Below are 26,601 nucleotides of genomic sequence, written 5' to 3' on the forward strand. Positions count from 1 at the left end.
CTCGCTCCCCCTGCATTGGAAGGTGGAGTCTTAACCACTGGACTGCCAGAGAAGTTCCAGGGTAATTTTAGAGACTAGAGAAGTAAACAAAGAAAAGAAAAGTAGTGCTAAAAATAATGAACATATTTTGTAGGATTTGGCAGTGTTCTCTTTAAAGAGTGTTTTGTCTGACACCTGATCCTGGCCTTTGTCATACGTAAAATAGATATTTTCTCTTTTGTTCTGTTGCCTCACATGTTGTAGGGCTACAGTCATTGCCAGGAGTAGAGGCAGCTGAGCAGAGAGAGACTCGGCCTTGGAAGCACACGAGTTGGTCAATCTGTGACCATTTTTGACCTACAAAAAGGACGATGTTTTATAGTTCATTGTAATCAGACTGAGAGCTGATTTGGAAGTAACTTTCTCAGCTCCTCGGTGACCAAGTGAGGACTCAAACACTGCTTGGCGCTTGTGCTGCCTCTCTCCAATTTTTTGTTCAACACGCTCGGTCTTCTGGCCTCTGGGTAATCAAGCTAAAGATAGAAACTTTTCCTACTTTTCAAACTTGCCTGTGCCCCCTCAGAATTTGTGAGAAAACGCAGCCAGCATCTTCTGGAAGATGAGGAGGGCAGTAAGATTCCAGAGCCACCTTCCGGCTGACATTTGAGCCCTGCTTTCAGCACGGTCAAGCCTTTTGGAGGCAGCGTATGGCTTGTATCAAACTCTATATTTAGGAAGAACAACTGTGAACTATGACAGGAATTCTCTTTAACACTTATCCTTAAACTGAGTTCCCCTCCAGCCCCGAGCCGGGAGCAGCTCTCAGTACCGGGTGAAGCACAGATCGCTTGAGCTATTTCAGCCACATGAAAAGCATCGGAACCGAGATCACAGCTCAGAGGACACCCGGCGTCCCTTCCACTCACTGAGGAGCCTTGTATCCTTGTACCTGGCTGCCTGGGACTTTCCTCAGGCAGGAAGCAAGTACATAAAGCAGGTAAGCAGGAGGACTCACCTTGGGCAACTGGGTTTTCTGAAAGAAATTCCCTGGCTACCTAACTTGAAGTGGCTACTTCTAACTTTGTAGGCTTGTAACTAGAGAGTGTAGCTTCCTTGTAAATTCACTCTTCATTGGTTATGTTGCTGCTTCTGTTTTCTAAATTGTTCGGAGGGTGGGGAGGTTGAAAGAATATTGAACTAAAAGTAGTTTTCATTGATAGTGACTTGAAAATTTCCACAGTCCAGCTAAGATGACTCTGACCCCGAACATTATGTCATTTTGATTCTTATGGCCAGGGTTGCAGTTGATCAGCTGCAGACCTGACTCAAGCTATAAGCCTAGAAATAATTAGGAGAACTGAGGGCAGAGAAAAGCTATGATGCTAGCTCTTTGGTTTACCTGAACACAAATCATTGCCAGAGCTGTTAACACATTACAAGTTTAAAACGCTTTTCTCTTCTCCCTAAGTGCCAGGCTTGACCTCAGTGATAAAGTTGTATCAACTTATAGAACTGTTAATACTCCAGACCTGTCTTTTCGAAAGCCCCCCTCTTCGATCACAGTGTTCTCCAGACCCAGCAGAGGAGAGGGCGGCAACCCTGTCTCCCTGTGTGGGCACCAGAGGCTGATGCGTGGCACGCGGACTGCCTCTTCCCTCTCGGCACATCTCATGCAGAGTTGAATAAAGAGTTAGTTTGGACAGCTGAACATCTTTCTGCACCCTTCTTGGGAATTATTTTTAGCTGCAGGACAGAAGATAATTCCCTGTGAAACTGAGCTGTAGCCACTTAATTGATCTTTAAAAAGAACAAACAAAGCCCCCTCTCTCTGTATATTGATTTATTTTCCTCTGACTCCCTTCTTCTTAAATTAGTGCTATTAATGTTGACAAAATGTTTAGTACGTGAAAGAGTCTTATTTAGAAGTCAGATATAGATGCTGTCCAATCAAATACCAGCTGAGGAATATTGTTCATGACTCAGCGTATAGACCATTAAAGATCCCCACAGACTTGCACAAGTGCCAGGAAAATTCAACCGTGCGAAACTGGCAAGCATTTCCATTATAATAGGCTTTGTAAAAGTCCATACACTCCTGGTCAAACTAACTGTCTTCTCCAACTGAAGCCAGAACTAGGAGACGCAGTAATAGAGGTACTCTAAAGAGTATCTCCTTGGATGCAAAGCTGTGGTCCCGATGTGAGTGGAGTTAGTACATCTAAGGCATAGCTTTCTTTTTGGGGGCCCAGGATGAAGCAGGCAGAAACAGAAGGAAGGTGTATTCTACACCCTGCATCCCTAATGGAGGTGAATGCAGGGTCATGAAAGAGCCAGGGAACACTGTCTATTTTTATTCACCAGTGTGCTTTGCCCTGATTTCTCTGAGAATAATGAGGACAGCAGGATGGGCTGCAGAACTGATGAACACGAACGTCATCTAGCCTGTTTGCAAGGAATGAGAGCTGGGATCTGACCAACTTTCTAGAGATGTCTCTCTCACAGACTGACATATATGTTGAGAAGGAATCTGTATGCAAATAAGGTTATACCAAAGCTATATTGGAGACAAGGCCCGAGGAATATCCATCCGTTAGGCTGAGGGGTCCACGACATACCACGAATCCAGTTTAGCAAAAAACAAAATCAGTCTAATTAAAAAAAAAAAATCCATGCAGTACAAATGCAATCATTCATTGCCTTATTTTTTTCACATTTTAACTTGCTATTGTAACAACATAAATAAATTCTTAATCCCCACATTTCAAATTGACTTACATTTTTTAAAGTTGTGAAGTGTTAATAGTTAAACTTTAATTGTACACCTATGGAGAATGCTATAGGATGAGATAGTTAAAGTCCTGTGAGAATTATTGCTTTGCATGTCTCCTAATAGCTTTTGAGGAATAGAAACATTAAATATTAAACTACGAAGATTTTCTTTTTGAAATTGAGCTTTGTGTCCTAGATCCAAAGATTTAAAATCCTTCATTGACTTTTTTACACTGCAGAAAAGACAGCAATCTATCTGAAACATATCACAGAGCAAAATGCATTCCTGATTGTTCGACTTGTGAGAGCTTTTTAATTTTTTTAACCATATTGAAAATAATTCTACCTAGACCCTTATGCATGGTGGCTATATCTGTATATTACCAAAACATTCAGGTAGAATTTAAAAAAAAAACCCATTGTTTTCAGGTATGTGATTCCAAAGACCATATAGTTACATGTACTATTTATGAGAGTTTAAAAAATTATGTAATGATTTAACTTCATATAATAGAGCCTAACACTTTGAAGACTTTCAGAGTTCTCAGATCTTTTATTTCTAAAGTGTTGTGGGGCATCACTATCACAATTCTTACTCTGTATTAAAACTGTATAGCAGTAAAGAACTAAAAGTCTCCAGCTAAAAGCAATGGCAATAAAACAATAAATACTTGCATCATGCTTTATATACTTCACAAGGCATTTTCAGGGCCCTTATGTCATTTTGATTCTTACCACAACCTGTGAAGCAGGTAAAATTTAAAGAAGAGGAAATGGGCCTCGAGATGTTGACTGACATAGTCCAGGTGACATTGGACTTGTGGCAAATGCAGACCCTGCTGTGTTCAATTACTCACCAGTAACCCACACGCTTACATCAGTCGATAGAGGAAACACTAATCAACCCAGTTTACAGTTTGGGGATTAAAAAGCAGCATGTTTTTAATTCACTGAATTTCAAACTTTACCACTTCACCCTGTCATATTTAATTGACCAAGCTAAAACAACACATGTACAGAGCTGGGCTGTTCCCTGCTCCCTGAGCCCCAGTAGACCACGACCACTAGTCACTGGGCTCGAAGTCAGGTCTTCAACTGAAAGAAAGCAAAGGTCCTTTCAGAAGGAAGCACTGCTACACCTTGGGGATCTGACACTGTCACGTAAGTCCTGTGTGCTTCCAGAGAGTGTTTCATTAAAAGCAAAGAAGACAGAGGTGAAGCTTGCTTGGGAGCTGCCGGGTTTACAGAGTCCAGGCTTTGGACACACAGAGCAGGGAGATGCGCCCCCCAGGTCTCTGGTTGGAACAGACGTGTGCCCAGCGAGCAGAGAGCATCACAGTAAGAGGAAGGAAGTACGGGCCATTTCTCCTTGGGTGTTTGACGGAGGGGAGGCGCTCCCCATGGACTGATTGCACAGCCCTGGCAACAACTCAGTTCAGATCAAAAGTTCAGTTTCAAGCAGAAAGCTTCCGAGGCCCCAAACAAAGGTGTTTTATTCCCACAACCTCTTTGCTTTGCCGTTCTGGGCAGGAGGGCAGGAGGGCAGGGAAGGAGATGATAGCGCCTTTCGAGTTTCTGATTGCCTATCAGGAGCATCGGGGCGAGGCATCTCAGCATTTCTCCTCCTGAATGATTTATCCAGTGCTCTAGTGTTCCCTGTCCCTGAGGCCTGAGGAAGGAGAGTCTCTAAGTAACCGGAAACTGAGACTGAAAGAATATATGGCCAGTGAAAGGGGTGATCGCCCAGTTGAATCATGAGTTAAATTCAAATTTATCACTCCTGAGAATCTGAATGCCACCACCTCTAACAGTTTCTTACTTGTTTTTTTAGGGATAAGACTGCGTCAATATGTCGAAACAGCCAGTTTCCAATGTCAGAGCCATCCAGGTGAGTAGACACGTTTGTGTCTTCGCATCAGCAACTTCCAGCCTGTTTGCTTAATAAATCAGACTTTCTGTGATCGTTCACCCACCTGATGATTAACTTCACAGAGAGAAGAAAGACTTGTATAAGGTACAATTCAGGAAGAAAAAAGGCTGGTAATGTACAGCCGAGAAGGGAGAAGCTGTTTCTGTGTAAATATGCATAATTGTAAGGGACTCAAAGTTTATGAATGAGAATTAAATGGCCTTCTACAAAAATGTAGTGCACATGTTTTTGATATGTTTTTTGATGTGAAAGTTTTTGATATGTTTTTTGATGTGAAAGTTTTTGATATGCTCATTGATAGAAATTTAAAAATTCCATTTTCATTTTTAGATCCAATTGAGTTTGTCAACTCATCTGTTTAGAATACATGGTTCTTGAAAAACGTCCTTTTCTTGTCAAATGTTCTTCCCAAGGCTTGGGTGTTTATCTTTTAAAGTCTATATTCTATTATGTCTCCTCATGCCCTCCCAGCAAACAAATTCTTTGGTTCTTTCAACAGACTTAAGTGTTACCTACAATAAGGGGAAGGGGAAGCAGGCATTTTGGAGCCCAAACACAGTTACAGAGAAAGCTTTTAGTATTTGTTTTGACTCAATACTAAATTTGTTATTTCTCTTAAGAGCTCAGTGTTTAACTCTCAAATGGCTCCCACCCTGAGATGCTGGGCACAATGCTTTATTGTAAAATTCCATCTTTCTTTTCCATCAAAATGGAGTTATCTGTACTTTCTCTAATGGAACTTTTAAACTTTTTTTTTTTTCCGGGACTTTCATGAATACTGCAGAACATATGGGAGCTCCTGAATACTTGGGGCCTGATGCACAATCACACATACACCTATTCATAAGCAACACACTGTATGACCACATGTATGTGGTCAGGCTGGGAGGTGAAGGATCCTAGCACACACAGGTGGTAGAAGTGGGTGGAGGGATGTCTATTTACCTGTCATGATAATGCATAGCCTCAAGTGGAGGGGTTCCTTCAGTGGCAAGATGCATAATAACCTCAGAAAACCTGTCACAGAACAAACCACCTCGGAAGGGCCTATCGGCCAGGAATCAACTTTGTGTCGGCCCGTTTGCCCTCTGGTGCGCCCCTGATGAGTCTCTGGGGTATCCGACACTGGCAGTGGACCTCATTTTGCCTCCCAGGCCTATAGGCATCCTTGAGCCTTTGAGCCGTCTCTGTTGCCCAGTGTGTATAGCGGTTGGTGGTCCAGGCTGTGAAGCCAGAGATTACCGGAGCTTGACTCCTTAATCCGTTTTGTACTGTTTCCACATCTGTAAAAAGGCGACAGCACTCACCTTCTAGGGCTGCACACAGAAGATGCTTGAAACAGTACAGTAAGCCCTCCTTAAGGGTCAAACTGTTATTATAATAATCATTCAGGAATGCTCTATGCTCTGTATTAAAGTGACAAAAAATAATACCATTTAATCACTGCACTTGAAGCTCTTGAAGTGCTACACAGAAAATTTCCTTTTTATTTTGCAGAACAGAAAAACATAGTCTCTCAGTCTGCCTTTTCTTTTCTTCCTTTTACAGCTGAAAATGTGTTGATTTTTCTTCCTTAGTGCTTCCTGGCCTCCCTCAAATCTACAATGAAAACTCATCAGTATTCTATTAATTTTGACCTTGATATGTTTTTAGGTCTGTCATATTTTAAAAAACCTCTCATTGACTGTTCATAATAGCTGTTATACTGCATTTAAAAAAAATCCATCTAGGATACATGTATATGTATGGCTGAGTCCCTTCACTGTTTACCTGAAACTATCACAACACTGTTAATCAGCTATACTCCAATACAAAATGTTCTTTGTGTTAAAAAAATAAAAATTAAAAATTAAAAAAATCCATCTACTCTACCAACAAAGGCAATACAGTACTTCCTTATAGATGTGGTATCACCTCTTTCAATGTATTTTATGCCAGACAGAAAGCCTAATTTAATGCCCCTTCAAATAAAATTTTATTTCTTGTGGTTAAATAGGATCTGCACTATCTGATATTTTCCTATCATCTCACATTAACCTAAAGTAGGGTCTATTAAATAAAATATGAAAATGGTTACACAGTACAAAATGCTTTATTGTAGGAACATTATCTAGGGTATGGTCTTATGCAGAACAAATAGAAACCTCAACTGATGAGGGAGTGCCCTCGTTGTATAAATACTAAAGATCTTAAATATTCTATTCAACACACTCTAGCCACTTCTCTTTATTAGGATCTTATCTCTAACCCAGTTCAGCTGTCATATTCTGGGCGCATGCTTTGTTCCAGTCACCATACTAAGTGTCAGCTATGCAAAGATGAATTGAAACCTGATCCTGGAGTTTGAGGACTATGTGACTGGGCAACTTATTTCATCCTTTTTGTGCCTCGGTTTCCTCATCTGTCAAGTGGGGAATTCATCACATGTGAGCTCATAGGGTTGTTGTGAGGGTTAAATGAATCCATATGTGTAAATGCCTAGGTCAATCCATGGCTTATTGCAACTGCTCAATAAATATTAGCCATTATTATCAATCATCATCATTGTAATCATGTGGTTCCCAAAGTGTGTCTCTTGGAAGAGTTGTTTTATGGGATGCTGTTAATTAAAGAGTTCCATGAAAAAGTGTTTGGAAACACTGCATTAAGCAAAGTTGAATAGGATCCTTACTGCAGGATTTCTCAGAGTCCATAACTTGCTAGTAACTTCATAACTTCCAAGAAGGCAGTGGTATATGCAATACTTTTTTAACATATTGGACCTTTGAAATGAGCATCTTGTAGGATAGTATTTTTCAGTGCAAACTTCTAGAAGTAAAGGCTAGATCTCTATTTTGTCTGGATTGAGCAAATTGAAGCCACTGTCAACCATACTTCTAGCAGCCAGGCATAGGTAATTGAATTACTGTACCTATGTGCTTTAGACAACATGAAGCCAAATGGTTACAGATCTCCACCTGGCCATTCACTCACTCTGTGACCTTAGTTTATCCTTCTGTAAAATAAGGACAATCATACTGCTGAACGGGATTGTTATAATGAATACACAAAATAATGTACGGCAAGTGCCTGGTTTACTGCACACAAAGTCCTTAAGAGACGGTTCTTCTAATTATCCAAGTAATGCATGGAATGGCTTTGCTTTCTCTTCAGCTGCTTCCATCTCCTCCCTGCCCCAGAGTAAGAGGAAGGCCAGAATGAGACCCACCCTTAGAGGACATGGACAGTTGTCTTTCACATTCACATTGAAGAAGAGACTGCATTTGAATTATAAGAAGATTCTATCTAAGTCCACATTTCTTTCAATTGTATTAATGAAATCTCATTTATGCCAGGGGCATAAAAATATCCTGAATAAATCAGTTAATCCTTCCATAGCCTGGAGAGGGCCTTAGTCTTCCAAGCAGCTGATAAGGTTCTGGACTGGATGTAAAGGACCAAATAGTGAATACTTCAAGATTTACAGATCACTGGGTCTCTGTAGCACTACTCAACTCTACTGTGACAGCACGAAAGCAGCAATATACAAGTGAATGGGGGTGGCTATGTGTCAGCGAAATTTTCTTTGCAAAAACAGGTGGCAGGATGGATTTGGCCCATGGGCTGTCGTTGGCTGACCCTGGTTCTGTACTCTGTAGTCTGCTTCTTAAATCCCACTGTTGATAGGAATGGAGTTGCAACCAAGGTAACCTCAGCACACTAGGCAAAGTGGATATGATACTTTCAGATGAAAGAATCTGACGTGACAGGTGGTGGGGCAAGCTAGAGCTGCCGGGAAATCTGACCCCATCAGCGATCTGTTCACTAAGTCTAATGAGACCAAGTGACAATGACCACTGGCAGCACCTGCCTGTCCCTCCCCTGCCTCCTGAACACACCCCTTTTGGAAGGTATCATGGGGCCTCCTCGGAGCCTCAGCCCACTGAGAGCCAATGTTCTCCGGGTCATCAATGGCCCTTTTTCTCCATTGATGATCAAAGTGAGTGGAGTATTATTGTCCTTTCCCACGAGATCTGAGAGTTTCATGGTTGAACGGAAAAGAGTCCTGTATCCTAGTCATAGCTGTGCTCTGTGACTTCACGCCCCCGTGGGCCTTGTGAGCTGTAAAGGGCATGGGAGCTGGTGGGAGTGATGCTGCATTAAATGACCTGTAAGCCTCTGTCCAGCCTCCAACAGTCTACGAACTTTTTACTTTGGTCGAATATACTTATTTCCCTTTGTTGTATGCCAGTCTGCCTTAAATCAGTTTGGAAGTCACACTTACAGGTTACTCATTACTACATAAAAACACTGAAAAACCTATTAGCTTAAAATAGTAATAACTATTACCTTTCACAATTTGATCTTGACCATTACAGACACCATAAAGGACAACATTACAGATATTTCAACATTACAGATAGTTATTAAAAGGACAGTATGGAGGTTCCTCAAAAAACTAAAAATAGAACTACCATATGATCTATCAACTTCTTGAGACTAATTTCTAAGGTTTATTATTAGGATGATAATAATAGTCACAGTTTCTTCTGGGTTTACTATGTACTTGGCACAATGCAATGGGATTTCCATAGATTATAATGAAAGGTTTGGAGAAGCAAAAGCACTCACTCAGGATCACACATCATGTGAGTAGAAGAGTCAGGAGCTGAACCCAGCTTGCTTGATCGCAAAGCCCATGTGAGGAACCACCCTACAAAACTGTCCAGTCTCATTGCTTACCATCTCCACCTCGGCACACAGAGTAAGGATGGAGGAGTGGGAGCATCTGCAGGGTAATCATACTGACAAGGCTACTTGAGAGAGAATTACCATTTTATAGATGCTGAATCCTCCCTTTTAAAGCCCTCAACCTGACATGCAGAACAGCTATCAGCATTTCAGCAGAAGCAGCTAACAGTTTACACTGATTAAAGTCACCTTACGTGTAAGTCGGCTAGGAGTGAAAAGTACAAAGTACAGTGACTCAGTGACAAACGTGCTCTTGAAATACAAATGCCCGTGGCCACTGCATCCCACCGCTCTGCTTAACTGATTTAATCAAGCTGCTTGTGAAACTAGATCTAACTTCTTTATCATACATTTTAGAGGAATGATGATATGAGCCTTGCATCATTAGTTAGGGTGTGGCCTCTTACCATGGGACGTTTCCATTGTCGCCCAATCCATGTGTAGAACAGAATATCCTGATGCCCCTGGTTTTAGTACTTCTTTTCTTTCCCCATCCATTACCATTGCTCTTCCACTCACCATCGCCCAGGGCACAAGGGCCCCATGGAAGAAGAAAGCCCGACAAAAATAATTACAGACAGGTGTTAGGGCCTCTAATCCCATTTACAATTTTCAGTTTAAAAAAAAAGATTTCAGGTATATGACAGTCCTTGGTACAAAGGAAGAGACTATCACCACCCATGGTTTGTCAGTTAATCAAATACATTTATGAAAGCTAAACATAATAATGATGATACATACCTTTCTTTACTATTTTATTTAAATTTGTAAAAGAGAAAAAAAACTGAACTTTCATTTACCACGTTTTTCTTTTGACCTTGGATCTACTGTTCCTTTCTTAGGTAAACCACTGTAATCCATTGTTTATGATTTCCAATGCTGGTTTCTTTGAAGTGCAGCCAGGACTTAAAATGGAGCAATTTGACTCTAGAGCTACTTCCAGCTGGTGATCTTTGCTGCTCTGCCCAGGGCTCCATATTGGTGACATGAGGCAAACAGCCATATACTGACTAAAAGATGTCATTTTTTGAGGCTGACATTCACAAGCACATCAGAAACATAACCTACCTCCAACCAATTGTACACATTATCTTAATAGCTGTACAGTACATTCTTGAAATCTGCTTTTCCCTGGATGACAAGACTATGGTTGAGTCACTCAGGAAATTATTGAAGAGAACAAAAAGTGTTGAGAACAGACAGGGGAAAAAAACCTTTCAATATAAAACATCATGAGTGAAGAACTGGGGCTGAGTGGGAGTTTCTCAAAATGGTGTTGAGTGGGAAAGTTTTGTGTATTCTGAATCCATTTCACATTTCAAGAATCTCTACAGACAAAGAAGTTATGCATTCCAGTGATATAGAATTTTATTTTAAAACAGGTTGAATATATTTTAGATGGTGTATGTATGTGTATGTGTGTGTGTGTGTGTGTGTCTGTCTGTCTGTCTGTCTTCCTAATTTGGGCTAATATATTAAATAAGAAATCTTAGTTTTTAGTTAGATATAGGTAAAACACATCTCTTTCTGAAAATCTTCTGTGAAGATGCTAGAAATCTCAAAATGTCATACCCTGCTCCATTCAGAGAAGGACTAGGATGTAAGAATAGGAAAGGGCAGGAAGAAATACTGCGAAATGCAACCCTGTAGGGGTTCTTCTACATGCAGGACAGGAGAAAGGCATGGGGGATGCTATAGATTCTGGCAGGAGCTGCTGGAAACTTCTGAAAATGAAAGATAGAACCCAAAGGGAGTCATCTAAAACAAATATGCAATGGGAGGAAACTCTCAAAGCCTGAACACTAAAAAGAGAGATGGAGTGGGGACCAAGAGGAGGGGGAGATCAGAGGACAATGGCTCTGGAAAGTAAAGTGGAGTGGGATTGTCAGTACTCAGTGGCTGGCAGCGATCAGAACCCAACCCAGTAGGTAAAGATGTCATTGCATTGTAAATCACACAGGAGTAGCTTTGGAGGGAATATTGTTTCCAGAATTCTCGGGCTCAAAGCCCAGAGCCAAGCAGGAGAACAATACAAATAATTAAGGGACTGGTGGAATTACCTTACAGGGAATTCTTTCAGCTTTTCTTCACCTGGTGAGATCAAGTGTAGTATTCATTTCACATCAGATAGGTCTATTATCAGGGAACTGTATCCTGTTCTGGCAAAAGATGATCTGGTAGATTTTTTCCATTCCCAACTTTGAGGATGTAACAAATTATGTATAACTTGGGAAAGTGATGCAGTGGGTCTGCTGTGTCAGAGGCATATTTAAAAATATCTAAGATGAATGCATCTCAAGGATGGAAAAAATGCTAGAGAATGTGTTACAAAAGAAAAATAAAGCCCACTTCCTTTACCTTTATGCAGAATCTATATAAAGAAGGAAGTCCAACCTTATATCAACCCAAGGACATTGATTTCTGTGTTTATTTACTCTTTCATAAAAATGTAGCTCATATTCCAAACCCATTTTGAGTAGTGAATATGATGCTCAATTTGCAGATGGAAAAATCAAGTCATTGAGAAGGTATTTTATTTGTGTTCAAACAGAGCAGGACACGGAAAGAAACAAGAACATGACAATTCTCCCACCGATGGAATAAAAACAGAGCGCTATAGGTCTATACATTTCTATGAGATTCAAATGATAAGGAATTTGCCTATGGCTCTAATTTAGTCTATAATTTGTCACTCAGATATCACCACCCTACAATTATATTAGTGAATCATCTCTAATCATTTACAAAGCACTCTGCCGACATTCCCTTGGTGTGTATATTAATGACTGGATACTTGACATGTTCATAGGCTGCTGTGGATCCTGTCAAAAAACCCATTTAGGTTCCTGGTTTTTTGAGTGATGCCTTAAAGATGAAAAAGCATCAAGCCAGTTAATTAATGGCTCATTTTTCAGTGTTCCTTTGACGCCTATTCTAGAATTATCCATTTGTGTGCCCCTTTTCCGGGGCCATTCTCAAGGTGTGAGTTTGCAGTTTTAGAGCCGGTTTAGAGAATGTGAGAGTGGTTAGAGTTAACTTTGGTCCAGTGAAAAGAGCTCTTTGGAGAGGAGTTTGATAGAGTCTGTCCCTAAGGTCAGGGAATGTGGATCTGGAATCTTGGCTTTTTCTTGAACTGTTTGTGTGACTTTGAGTATGTCATCTAACCTCTGTGAGGCTCAGTTTCTTTGTGAATAAAATGAAGATGATGGCCTGAACCTCATAAGTTTGTGGTAAGGATGAAAGTGGCAACAACCTAGGGTGAATCTTGGGGTTTGGGGTGAACATAGCAGTTGGTTGGGGGGAGAGGCAGTCACTGTTCCACAATACCACCACGAGGTTGAGGTGAAAGTTAGTCCCAACCCAACTTTGCCACTTTGTTAACACACATTTGTTAGCAAACAAGCAGAAACCATCTGCACAGTCTGTCTGTGAGCTGGATGAAGCCTCACCTCTTGCCCCTTTAAGTGCTCTGAGCGACTGCCAGTTTGCATAAAAGATTCCCGTGGGGATTCTGTTGCCCCAGGCTGGCAGCTGTAAGCTGGAATTCCTCATTATCAATGGCTGGAGACAGGCCCATTTAGGGATCACTCTTCTGAGCTTTGAATCTAAAGATGCAAGCTATAGGCATCAGATTCTGACACTCTGTTCAGCAGTGTGGGAAAGTTCTCTCAAATATTTTAACCACTCTACATATCTTAACCTCCTCCACCTTCACCGAGAGAAGCCATTTCAAACACTCATTTCATTATCTCACCTATTTTTGACATTTCTACAAACATTAAAGTCTCAGGCATTGGTGGAGATGAGGCTAACAGAAAACACTTGAAGCAGCAGTCTGGAGAATGCAGTCTTAGTGATATTTTATTACCTAACCACCCCAGGAAGATGAACTGCCAGTTAGAGCAATGGAGTTCCCTACAACTGCAGTTTAAACCAATCTGTGTACATAAAATATCACAGTCTATGCTAAAGTGGTTAAAAGTAATTACAGACATCTTAATCATGGGCAGAGTGAACATTTTAAATGTACATCAATACTCATCCACTTAGGGATGATCCCTTTCAATGGCTGTCAGATTGGGCCCCAAGTTCCTTGGAACAGCTCATGGCCCAGGGCTTGGGGGAAGGAGGTGGGATCTGTGCGCCCCATCACCTTGGCCAGAGCAGGTCCATCTCCACTGAGCCTGCATTTTAGATAGTCTCACCATGCTTTACTTAAAAGAAGGGTTCCATGGACAAGAGGTTTGAAAACCACTAATGAAGCCTAATATTCATATTAAACAAATGGGGAAGATGTGAGTCAGAGCAGTCGTCACTTTTCCAAGCAGAGAGTAGCTGTAGCCACTCCTAGCAGTGGGCTCTTTTTTACTACCATAGGCCACCCATGGACCACAGAGAGGCCACATGCATTGCTAAAATCAATCTTTGAGCAAGAAAAGGTGGTATTTCCTGACCATGTGCTTTACTAAATACATTGTCCTGATGATTTTTACATGTTCCATTACTGAAAACCACAACCTACCATAGAGCATACACACTTGATTAAATGGGTTAGCTTACTAATCTTATATTTCAGAAACAATGATGCTAACTTGAACTTCCTATTAGGAAGATACCCTCTGTAAATGTGTAATAAATGGGTAAGGATGGTGGTGATCTAATTAAACTTTTAGCCAGTTAACTTTTTTCCAAATAATCCCTATATCAACTTTTCCCCTCTTTCACCGAAACTGTAGTAATGGAAAGTTCAATATATATCATCCTCAGTGAGTCTTGTTTACATTGTTTTGATCTTATTTCAGAACCCTAATGATATTTCAACCAATCAAAGACACTGCCTATTGTAAAACACCAGTATTTTATGTCTTGCTAAGAAATAAAACCAATGCACCTATTAAAAATTAAGATACCATTGCCTGTAAGGCACTCTGATTTCAGAGATATTAAAAGAGGTGCATTTTGGAATTCATGAAGTATGCTACAGTATTTGCCACCATATAAGACATACTTTCCCCCTTGTCTTATGCTCCCTCTCCTCCCTCTTAAGGTCGCCTGATGCTTCCACTAAGCAGAGAAATAGCATAGAAGGCTCAGCCTTAGTATTTGCAAAATGCTTCCCTCTAAAATTGTGTTGTGATTATATTTGAACATATCTGATACATACTGACCCCAAATACTTCTTGGCATGTTTTTGCCCTAGGAAAGGTGATGGACCTCCCTGGATACGTACCACAAACACTTTTAATCTGTTTCTTTTCTGTGGGATCAGCCTTATTCTAGTAGGGAAGAAAGTTTTAAAGCCTCTATGTGGAAAAAGTCACACAGAACAGGACATAGATCCTCCATGCTGCATGAACATGGACACTGGATACTTTTTGTGTCTTGAGTTAAACATTCCCCTGGCAACAGAACTCATATCAGGCAGTTTCAAATACCACACCTCCTAATGATCCCGTTTGCTGTGGTACCAAAATTGTCTAAATTGAGTCATAAGGTAACAAAATATTTTGCTCCCTTTGCTCAGGCATCATTTTCATTCATAACATCAAAGTGCAACCTCAATTTTTCAAGCCCACATATCCAATTACTCATAAGGCAACACTTTTATCTCAAGTGGAAAAAATACATTCTGCCTTAAAGAAAAGTCTTAATGCTTGTTTTATATGAGTGATACTCCTGGGTGAAGATGTTTTTGGTCTGCATTAAACATTCTTGCCTTTTGATAACAGATGAAATACGCACAAAATTCAAATTTACATATTCTCTTTCCCAAGTCTGAATTACTGTGTCATTTATTTTCCTTACATAATTTAATGTTTAGCATATTTAGTGTGTTCTAGAAGGTATTTTATTTTTACTAATGGATGGAAATTAGTATGTCATCTTGAAGGAGAAGAATCCATGAACTGTGATACCAATGCACTTGACTTTCCAGCACTTTCCTCATGCACTGATCCACACAGTGGTGTGTCAGGGAGAAGGTAAAAGAGTGTCAATTACAGAGACCTAAGGAAAATCGCACCCCACTCCAGTACTCTTGCTTGGAGAATCCCACGGAGGGAGGAGCCTGGTAGGCTACATTCCATGGGGTCGCAAAGAGTCGGACACGACTGAGCGACTTCACTTTCAGTTCCACTTAAGGAAGTGTGAGAATAGCCATAGAACATTATGGGAAGGAAGAGGTGGTTTAGGAGGTATCATTGCCCTTCTCCTGTGGTAAATCTGTAGGCAGCTGAAAGAGGACTAAGGTGTGGGATGGTTTGTGCAAATGCCATTGCCTCCTCTCCTAGAATTATGTGTTCCTTCTACATCCCAGAGAGCAGAAAATATTAAGCACCACAGGAGGGCAACAGCCAGAACAAACTGTCTTCCAATTCTTTCAGCCAGTAGGGAGCTGTGAAATCACTGCACAGACCTAAGGATGAGTACCACAAATGTGGAATAAATGGAAGTCAAATTATCCTTTGCATATTTTTGTACTGTCATTATAGCAATTTTCTTGAGGTGAAAAGCTTCAAAGATGTACTTTTCAGATTTGTTTTGCCTGACAATGATTACCGTCTCAGAATGTTATTGCCGTTTCTTACTTCTCTTAAGCTAAATCTTCCCTGCTTTCTGTTTTAGGCAAATATCAATATCCCAATGGGAGCCTTTCGGCCAGGAGCTGGGCAACCCCCCAGAAGAAAAGGATGTACTCCGGAGACGGAGGAGGTGAGGAAAACTGAGCTGGCAGAACTCAGCTCCATCTTTCTCCTCCAATATCCTGACTAGACAGGGCCCAGAGGCAAGGCGAGGGCCAGCTTTCCAGGACGAGGAGGCCACAGGTGGATGTGGGTCAAGGAGTCATCACACAGAACACACATTTCTTTGGCTTTCTTGCTCAGTCAGCCATTGAAACACACTGCCCCCCACTTCCCTTCAGCTGACTCCAAGTGCCCGGCCCAGGTACTTGAAGATGCTGAGTTTGGCATCTAGTTTATTTATTCATTGTGTATGTCAGCTTGTGTGTCTGCTTGTGTGTGTGTGTGTTTGTGTCTGTGTATGTGTATATGTAGGGGGAAGTGGAACCTCTCAGATGCTCTTCGTTTAGTGTAGTCACGAGCTTGGTAAGTTTTCACTCCAAAGCTTTTATTGAATTGAGCAGGATACACTTAGTACAGCTTCTGATGAGCAATGAACCCTGGTGGGAACGCAGGTAATAAGCACATTAAATTACTTGCGGATTCAAACAGAAAGCCCCAATCCCTGGATATTTCCTTTGAAAAGAGAAACTTGCAAGGGAGTCTATCAATTTCTGGATTTTCCCCCTCCCTCTAATTCTTTACCTTTCCTCCAAATTCAAATACCCAGTCTTCTAAAATGGGAGCTAAAATTCATCATGGGTACAAAAAAAAAGAGAATAGTTCCCCATCCAAATGTTTATATTTTTTCTCAATTGTGAATTTACTGATGAAACTTGGAAGGTCCGAGTCTGAAAAAAAGTTTAAGGTCTTGGAACAAAAAATAAAGTCACAGGGCACTGCAAACTGTATTTTGTTTTTGTTTTTTAAAAGGTGAAAAGATTTCTTTAAACTTTGTAGGTGACTTTTTTGGTATTTGGTCCAAAAGAATCAGCATTTCAAAATTTCCTAATAAAACTTTGATTGTCCTGCATCTAACCTTTTCCTTTCTCATAAATAATTACTGATGTGGTCCTAAGTTAGTGGTTCCAGCCCTCTATAAAGAGAAAGGTAATTTTTGAAAGGAGATAGAATCTTTGAGTGACATCACCAAGTTCTGGAATTTCAGTCACCCTTGATGAGTAACATTGTGAACATAAAAGCTGAAAAGATCCAGCCCCACTCTGATTTAACGGTAGATAATTTCAAGTTCTGCTGCTGCTAATCTGGCCACCAGTTAGCTCATGATCATGAACTCTCCTTTTGAACCTCTGTTTGCAAAATACGATCCCCCTCATTTCTCCAAGGGTCTCTGTAAGGAAAAAGTCAGTGATATAATGGACATGGCATAACCTAGCAGGTATTGAATAAATGACTGCTCACTGACTGACTGAATTATCCAATTTTTATGAAGGACTCCTGGGCCTATTATTTTGCATGTTGTAAGAAAATAGCCCAGGGAAGTGGAAGGGAGGGCAGAAAGGCATTTTTCCCACATCTCCATTCATCTGTTTTTCTTAATTTCTTTATTAATTCTGTTTTCTTCCTGTGCTTCCTCCTAAGCTGTGTCTGTCGCTGTGTCTGGCAAACAGTTGCAAGGTAGCTTGACTCTCTTTTCTCACTAAACTGACTGATATGATGGTTGTTTTGGAGGCTTGCCCCTCATCTTCCTCTGTGGTAGACATGGCCCTCACTTCTTTATAGCTGGTACTCTCTCCACACGAGTGTCCCAGTTAGGAAATCTGCTTTTTCTCTTGCCTTGTTTCCAGTCTGATGGTTCCAGCACATTCCAAAATGGCTAAACCCTGATAACAGCCTGGGTTGTGAAAACCTATTTCATGACCAACCACATAAACAAATGGCCAGTCAACATGCTTTGTGGGATAGAGGGAGCAAGGTATCCACAGAGATCCGGAGACCCCAGGAATGTTTCCTGAGTTGAGCTACATCTTTTTCGTGGGGCTCATGGATCCAGAGGCTGGTGAAGGGTGGTATCCCTTATTGTAAGAGCTTGTGGGATCTTCTGGAGGGGTGGTATCTGGGCTGAACGTTGGAGTAAGGTTCTCATGAAAACAGTATTGCAGGCGAACAGTTAGGTGCATGGCTTGGCTGCAAGGCCCGAGCCACCTCTTGTCACATAGTTTGAATGGGATAATGGAATCTGAATTCAACTAACCTGTACAGCGCTGCTTTTCTATTACTATCCAGTTTCAGTTCAGTTCAGTTCAGTTCAGTCCCTCAGTTGTGTCCGACTCTTTGCGACCCCATGAATTGCAGCACGCCAGGCCTCCCTGTCCATCACCAACTCCCGGAGTTCACTCAGACTCGTGTCCATCGAGTCAGTGATGCCATCCAGCCATCTCATCCTTGGTTGTCCCCTTCTCCTGCCCCCAATCCCTCCCAGCATCAGAGTCTTTTCCAATGAGTCAACTCTTCGCATGAGGTGGCCAAAGTACTGGAGTTTCAGCTTTAGTATCATTCCTTCCAAAGAAATCCCGGGGTTGATCTCCTTCAGAATGGACTGGTTGGATCTCCTTGCAGTCCAAGGGACTCTCAAGAGTCTTCTCCAACACCACAGTTCAAATGCATCAATTCTTCGGCGCTCAGCCTTCTTCACAGTCCAACTCTCACATCCATACATGACCACAGGAAAAACCATAGCCTTGACTAGACGGACTTTAGTCGACAAAGTAATGTCTCTGCTTTTGAATATGCTATCTAGGTTGGTCATAACTTTTCTTCCAAGGAGTAAGCGTCTTTTAATTTCATGGCTGCAATCACCATCTGCAGTGATTTTGGAGCCCCCCAAAATAAAGTCTGACACTGTTTCCACTGTTTCCCCATCTATTTCCCATGAAGTGATGGGACTGGATGGCCATGATCTTCGTTTTCTGAATGTTGAGCTTTAAGCCAACTTTTTCGCTTTCCTCTTTCACTTTCATCAAGAGGCTTTTTAGTTCCTCTTCACTTTCTGCCATAAGGGTGGTGTCATCTGCATATCTGAGGTTATTGATATTTCTCCTGGCAGTCTTGATTCCAGCTTGTGTTTCTTCCAGTCCAGCATTTCTCATGATGTACTCTGCATAGAAGTTAAATAAGCAGGGTGACAATATACAGCCTTGATGTACTCCTTTTCCTATTTGGAACCAGTCTGTTGTTCCATGTCCAGTTCTAACTGTTGCTTCCTGGCCTGCATACAGATTTCTCAAGAGGCAGGTTAGGTGGTCTGGTATTCCTTGGAATTGCTCACTTTCTTAGATTTGGGATTCATTGCCTAGCTTTGCATTAAGATAACTACTGTCTAAAGTCGAGGACATAATATACTATCCCTGAACAGAACAGGCCACCTCTGTCACAGCCAGGAACTCCCCCATCTCAATCCTGCCACCACCTCAGATGTGAAGAAGAGGAGGGACCCTAGCAGGAAGCCAGGATGGCCTCCCATCCACCTACGGTCTCTGTGAGCCCTTGCTCTGCTCGCAGAGCTGGAGGGCGCTCTCCATCTGCTTGGCCCAGCCAGAACTTGGCATGTGCCCAACACAGAAGCCTTACAACCAGATCTTGAGAAGCTGGGCTGGTCTTTTGCCTAAGACAATGCAGCTGCTTGATTAAAGTGATTTGAAGGATACTGACAAGCCCCTACTCTGTCTCCCAAATCTTACTTTTGACACAAATTCCATCATTATCAAGCCACAAAATAGCACATTGGGATTTTCTGTTCATTATTTCCCCCTCCGGCTGGTCCCTTTACACGATGCAAACACACTGTTGAATTCTGGTCTCACTACTTCCTAGCTGTGAGGCCATGGGCAAGTTTCTTACCCCTCCCCCCAGTCCTGTGCCTCAGTTTACTCAACTGCAGAGCAGGGATAACAATGGTTGTTGATTGAAGATTGCTGTGAGGATTGAATGTGTTAGCAGTGTGCTTGCTGTTATTATTCAGTCTTCAGTGATTGAGCATAAAGAGCACATCAGGCTGTACTATTGTACAGAAGAGAATTTAGGGGGAAACTCAGGGTACCTGGCAGTAAAGAGGAAGAGGAAGGTGAGATAGCTGGGAGATGGTTCATCATTTTGCTTGATGTTACAAATACTCTGTCACCCCCAAAAGGGACATTTCTGTTTGACAATAGCCATTCCTGAAACTGGGACTGGCATGGGGATTGATAAGCTGTCTCTCAAGTTTTATCTAAAACCAAAGAATGTCTTCCATGTTCTTTCTCAATTCAAATATCTACTTACAAAAGAAAAGAAAGTATGCTCAGCCAAATGGCGCCATCTGGACCCTGCCTGTTCATGCCTTAATGTATTATAATTCTTATGATAACAAATTCATAGAAAAAAATGGAATCTGATTCACATTATTTTTTAAAAGATGAGAGAAGATTCAACTAAGAGCATGTACCACCACTAACCCCTTCCTGAGTCAATGTCTTAAAACCTACTTCTTAAATATATCCACTTATAACTTTCCATTATTTGTGACCCTACCAAATCAAGAGCTAAAAGTTTTACCTTGATAAATAAAAATCACAGTGCACTGAGGTTTTAATAAATTTCCAGGAAAATGCCTAATGTCCAATATTTTCATCTTTTAACTGTGTATGTTCACACAATAAATCTTTGCACACAGACACATAACTGCACACATGGGCTTTAGGTGTTAATTGTGGTAATAGAGCACATTTTGAAATTAGAAAGTGACTGTGACTCATCTAGGAACTTAACAGAAGGAATTAGAAATATTTTTCTCCTTCATGCTTCTGTATTAAGCTCTATCCACCTAACAACCATGGGAATGTTTATAAGTGAGGAAACATTTTTCATCTCACCACTACTCATATATTTTCTAAAAAGAACACCTTACAGCCTTGTTAAAAATTTCTTTTCAAAAGCCTAATGAAGAAGGTTTTGGAATACCTTGTCCTCCAGGTGGAGCTTTAACAGGTTTATCTACTGCTTCTAAATCTGCATTTAGAAATGATGAATGTGCACAAAGGATGCAAAGAAGCTGAGCCTATGGCTCTGTACAGTGACTCAGGGAAACAACACTCTGCGGGTATTTACAAAGGTAGAGTTGACACTGCAGGACTATCATTTCGTGTGGGTGACATGTTAGCTATTTCATTAGCACTGCGCCAGAATCTAAGAAAATGACAAGAGGAAAAACCACTAGCCTCTAGGAGAAGACAAGCACCTTACTATTTTATATTTCTACTCAGCCCTTGAAATAAACAACTTAAAAGCATTCCTGTACATGCATCAGAAGTCTGGGAAGCTTTCTTCCCTTTCCCTTTAGGGTTCAGACAATTCGAGAACTAGATGTAGGAGCTCGATGGGGGCTAAAGCACAGCATGGGCTTTACTACCCGAGTTACAGGACCGGCTGGCACACCTACGGCACAGGGCTTGACCCTGAGATAAGCGTGCGCTTTCTTATTCTTTTTCCCATAACTGAACCGGTTCACTCAGTTGCTGGCCCAGCAGGTGGAGCTCTGCCAGTCTCACGGAGAGCCTATGTTAGTCCGGGCCTCCAAGAAGCAGACCCAAAGAGGAGATTCGACGGGCAAAGTATTTACTGGGAAAACACTTGTCAGGAAACATGAGACGGTGATGCAGATGAAGGATCATGGGGCTGAAGTGACCTAGACAACAGTGCTGTTCTCAGGAAAATTCTCGAGTCCTTCCCGGAGGAGGCCCAGGTCTCCCAGAAGCAAGCCCGCCTTCGGATCCTATGACGCTCAGCCATTGGCTACGAGCAGCCGTGGGAAGTGTGACCTCAGCATGGTGATGGGCGGGTCTCAGGGCAAAGCAGCTGGGGCTGTCATTCAGTTATCCTCCCTGCAGGAAACTGATCCGAGAGGCGTGCTCCTGTGGCTGCCACAGAGATCAAATGTTCCTCCAACACCTCCAGTCCAGGGCCCTGGAGACTGGGCACCTCACCACTAGCAAATAGGAGGAAGGAGCTAACCAGCAACCATCTTCACTACTTAGTTGGGGTTCCAGGAGCCACAAACAGCAATGGATCTTACTGTTTTACAGCCCTTGTTAATCTGTGTGTTTGGTGTATGCACATAGAGGCATAGATTTGTCACTATGGGACATTTTCAGGATTAATCAGCTAAACAGCTATCCACAAGTGTGCCTGTGCGCTTCTGTACCAGTAACTGGTGAAAGTGAAAGTCGCTCTGTCGTGTCCGACTCTTCGGGATCCCATGGACTATACAGTCCATGGAATTCTCTAGGCCAGAATACTGGAGTGGGTAGCCTTTCCCTTCTCCAGGGGATTTCCCAACCCAGGGATAGAACCTAGGTCTCCCACACTGCAGGCTGATTCTTTACCAGCTGAGCCACAAGGGAAGCCCAAGAATACTGGAGTGGGTAGCCTATCCCTTCTCCAGCGGATCTTCCCGACCCAGGAATCGAACCGGGGTCTCCTGCGTTGCTGGCGGATTCTTTACTAACTGAGCTATCAAGGAAGCCCCTACCAATAGCTGGTGGAGCCACCAAAACAAGTATAGAATGTGCTCCAGCTCTAAAGCCACAACAGAAAAACAGAAAACGTAAAATGCTTTCCAAAGTAGGAGGGGAGAGCCCTCCTCTGCCGCTGCATCCTCTCCCACCCAGATTTAAAGAGGTTTTGCTTATGTCAGTTTCAGTTTGTTTCTGTACCCCAGAAACATCATTGGAACAAAGGCTGGCAGCCAATATGCCCCAAACGAAAAAACAGAAAACTCCTGGACCAAGTCATTGTTAGAGGAGGCTGTGTGCTAACGGTCTACAAACTCTGCCTTTAAGGCATCTTATGATATTATGATGTATGTGTGTGTATGTGTGTGTGTGTGTGCACGTGCGCCTGCATGCTCAGTGGCTCAGTTGTATCTGCCTCTTTGAGACCCTATGGACTGTAGCCCACCAGGATCCTCTATCCATGAGATTCTTCAGGCAAGAATACTGGATTGGGTTGCCATTTTCTACTCCAGGGGATCTTCCTGACCCAGCGATTGAACCTGAGTCTATTGTGCCTCCTGCATTGGCAGGTGGATTCTTTGTTGTTCAGTTGCTCCGTCATGTCTGACTCTTCGCGACCCCATGGACTGCAGCACACCCGGCTTCCCTGTCCCTCAGCATCTCCCAAAGTTTGCCCAAGTTCATGCACATTGAATTGGTGATGCCATCCAACCATCTCATCCTCTGTCACCCTCTTCTCTTTCTGCCTTCAGTTTTTCCCAGCAAGGTTTCTTTCCCACTAGATTAAATTTGGTTTTGTAAGATGCTTCTCTTGGAAACATAAATCCTTTTCACTGGTGCTAATTTTTATGAGTTATCAGATACTGTATCAGACACAGTACTCTTGTGTTTTCTAAGTCATGGGGAAATTACTTGTGTTTTTCTTCCAGCTTTATTCCTCCATAAATTACATGAGATCTTGAAACTTTGAGTGGATCACAACAGCACAAGAAAAAGTCAGTCTGCTAGAATTACACTGATGTTATTTTTGCTTTAATTTTTTTCGGCTTCATGTCCATGACCCAGAGAGACCATATGTCTTTTTCAGTGAGCTAAATCTTTCTATTTTTTCTTTAGGGTGCTCCTCCCACTTCGGACGAGGAGAAGAAGCCAATTCCAGGAGCTAAGAAACTTCCAGCGGTCAACCTATCGGAGATCCAGAACATTAAAAGTGAACTGAAGTATGTCCCCAAAGCCGAACAGTAGTTGGAAGAAAAAAGGTGAGTGAAAAACTATTTCCTTTATCTCAAAAAGACCACTATAAAAATGGTTTATGAAACCCTTCCACAGAAGAAGTCTGGAATTCCAGAAGTGTTTACTAAGTATTGGCACTCTCACGTTAGACCAGAGCTTCTGGCACAAAGGTTTTCTGGTATGTAAACCAAGCTTTGAGGCCTGCCTTATTCCCGGAGCAGTCAGATGGCCACTGGGGATGTTGGGCTGCCTTCCCCTTCCTAGTCCCCTTCTTAGTGAGACAGCCCCACACAGGACGATGGTTGTGCTATGTGTATCACGCTGATGCGGACTTACCACGGCATTTACAGGTAACTTCTGCTGATAAGCTTCCTTTATAGTGGAGAGAGGAGCTGTTTCAAGTCAAAAGGACAGAACAGTATCCAGTGTTTTCAGTATAGTTATATGAAAGAATAAAGGAGTCAGAACAAAACACAGTAGATTCTATGACCATAGAGTGAGTCCAGGAACCTGGATGAGGAGAAAGTGACATAGCAGGAAGTGATCTGAAGCCATACACACTTGGTATTCATTACGACAGGGAGAAATGAACTGATGACTCTGTGTCATTTTACTCAGTACTGCTTGCGTTGCCAAGCTCAGATGAAATATTCCAATATGTCTGGGATGAGGCAACAGAAGTTTCTTGTGAGAAAGCCCCCAGAACTGAAACGAACTTTTGGTAATATTTATTATCATCACCCAACTAAGGCTGTTCAGTTAGACACATGAATTTTTAATGCAAACTTTAAAGGGATTTTTGCTTTTATGAAATTCTTGTTGACCTAAATTTAACCCCAGTTCCAGTTGCAGAAGAATTTAGTTTTAAAGATTCAAAGGAATGTGTTTTAAAATTAGTTCAGAGAGGATCCTGTGGTGTTATTCAGCAGTGAGATTGATTCTGTAGACTTGAATCTGTGGTTATGGTAATAGAGAACAATAGCAACTCAATAAAATATCAAAATGGTACCACAATAGCCAGAATATATTATTTGTTACTTCATTATCTCAGAGAAGACTTGAATGATTCTTCCCTCCTGAACAAATTCTAATAATGCAAAGTCACTCAGAGAAGCCCATTTGTCCTTATTCTACAGGAATATAAAAACTTAAATTGTCCAGCTGGTTGATCTGAATTCCTGATGAAGACAGTCACTGTTTTGAGCCTAGGAGTGATCTTTATTTTTGTAGGAGAGGTAGTAAGCTGTTTTGATTTTGATGCATCAATGCTTCTTCTGCAAATCTGTCGGATTTGGAGACCTCCATGGTCATGGTTTATGGTCACGGAGGGAGAGGATTTCTTAACATTGACTGATTAGCTGGAATCATAAGCAGTAAATACCCTGGACCAGCTATCATCTAGCTCCTCACTGGTTGGATTTGATTTCCTCCCTTTTGGGCAACCCCTTCATCACCTACCCTCACTGTGTATTATTGTTCAGTGATTTTTTAAAATTTAAATTTATTTATTTTAATTGGAGGCTAATTACTTTAGAATATTGTATTGGTTTTGCCATACATCAACAAGAATCCACCACGAGTGTACACATGTTCCCAATCCTGAACCCCCTCCCACCTTGTTCAGTGATTTAATCGAACAGGTCATTGTCTGAAAACTGAGTAAGTCCACAGTACCAAACTAGGAGGGCTTCCCAGGTGGCTCAGTGGTAAAGAATCTGCCTACCACTGCAGGAGATAAGGGTTTGTTCCTTGGGTCTGGAAGATCCCCTGGAGAAGGAAACGGCAGCCCACACTAGTAGTCTTGCCCCGGAAATCCCATGGACAGAGGAGCCTGGTGTGCTACAGTCCATGGGGTCGTAAAGAGTTGGACATGACTGAGTGACTAAAACAACAACACCCAAGCTATGAAAACCACAAGATTCAAAGTCTAGGGTATAACAATTATAATACTCTAGACATAAGACAGAGGAGCACCTCCTTCTAGCTAAGATTAGCACTTCTTTTAAGTGAGATTTCAAACTCTTTCCATGTCCTGTGTTATGGCTAGAATTATTCAGGAATATCAATAAAAAACACTTTGGATAAGAATCATAAAGGCCAGTGACTAGCCATTTAGAGATCTAATCACAGCTTATGGCAAAGGACTTAGGGCCTAAACCTCCTCAGAAACCAGAACCAGGCAACAAAGGGACAGCACATACTGACTCAAGACCAAGAAAGACAGGAGAATCCCCAGTGGGGCCCTAACCCACGCTGGGGCAGGGGAAGGCAGGTATTCATTCCCGACCTCTCAGGAGTCTCCTGGCTGCTATTCAAGGTGGCCAGAGGGTGATTTAAGCAAGCCTGGGGGTTAGATGAAGAGAAAGGAGCAGCAGCAATGCCTGAAAACCAAGGGCCCTCTCATGCTCACATACCTACTTGTTTGTTGCATGATCAGGAATCTCCAACCCCATGTCCACTGTCAAAAGCCACTGTCAGCCTGTCTGTAGCTGAAGCAGAGGCCACCTCAGACTTCACGAATAGGGGTCTGGGAACCTGGAGGATTGCTAAGGGCTGTTGTCCAATAGACTCTGTCCACTTCTGCTCCCTCCCAACCCTCAGATCAGACCACAGGAGCCCAGTAAAGAACCTCTGTAACTAGCTTCTGTACTGTGGGCACTTCATTCTGCTCTACAAGATTAATAGATGTCAAACTTGGTCAGTGCTCTCAGGATACTTTTATCTTAATGGAAACATAAATACAAAATACTTCAAAAGATAGGTAACAATTCAAGAATTAGATAGCCTCTCAGTGATTCAACATATCCCGTGGCTTTATGACCCCCTATGA

The 26,601-nt window shown here is 41.9% G+C and overlaps 1 protein-coding gene across 3 annotated transcripts in view; it reads left to right on the forward strand.

Annotated features, from left to right (window-relative positions):
- The first annotated feature begins 756 nt into the window (after nucleotides 1-756).
- SMPX (small muscle protein, X-linked) overlaps nucleotides 757-26,601 on the forward strand; it is a 49,982-nt gene continuing 24,137 nt past the window's right edge. For all 3 annotated transcript variants that reach the window (XM_005701002.3, XM_013976651.2, XM_018044023.1), the window contains exons 1-4: nucleotides 757-976; nucleotides 4,580-4,636; nucleotides 16,034-16,120; nucleotides 23,655-23,797. In XM_005701002.3, the coding sequence (XP_005701059.1) occupies nucleotides 4,598-4,636; nucleotides 16,034-16,120; nucleotides 23,655-23,783 (255 nt within the window). In that variant the 5' untranslated portion in view covers nucleotides 757-976; nucleotides 4,580-4,597 and the 3' untranslated portion in view covers nucleotides 23,784-23,797. The remainder of the gene's footprint in view (nucleotides 977-4,579; nucleotides 4,637-16,033; nucleotides 16,121-23,654; nucleotides 23,798-26,601) is intronic.

This window comes from Capra hircus (assembly GCF_001704415.2).
Source record: "Capra hircus breed San Clemente chromosome X unlocalized genomic scaffold, ASM170441v1, whole genome shotgun sequence".
Classification (NCBI taxonomy): domain Eukaryota; kingdom Metazoa; phylum Chordata; class Mammalia; order Artiodactyla; family Bovidae; genus Capra; species Capra hircus.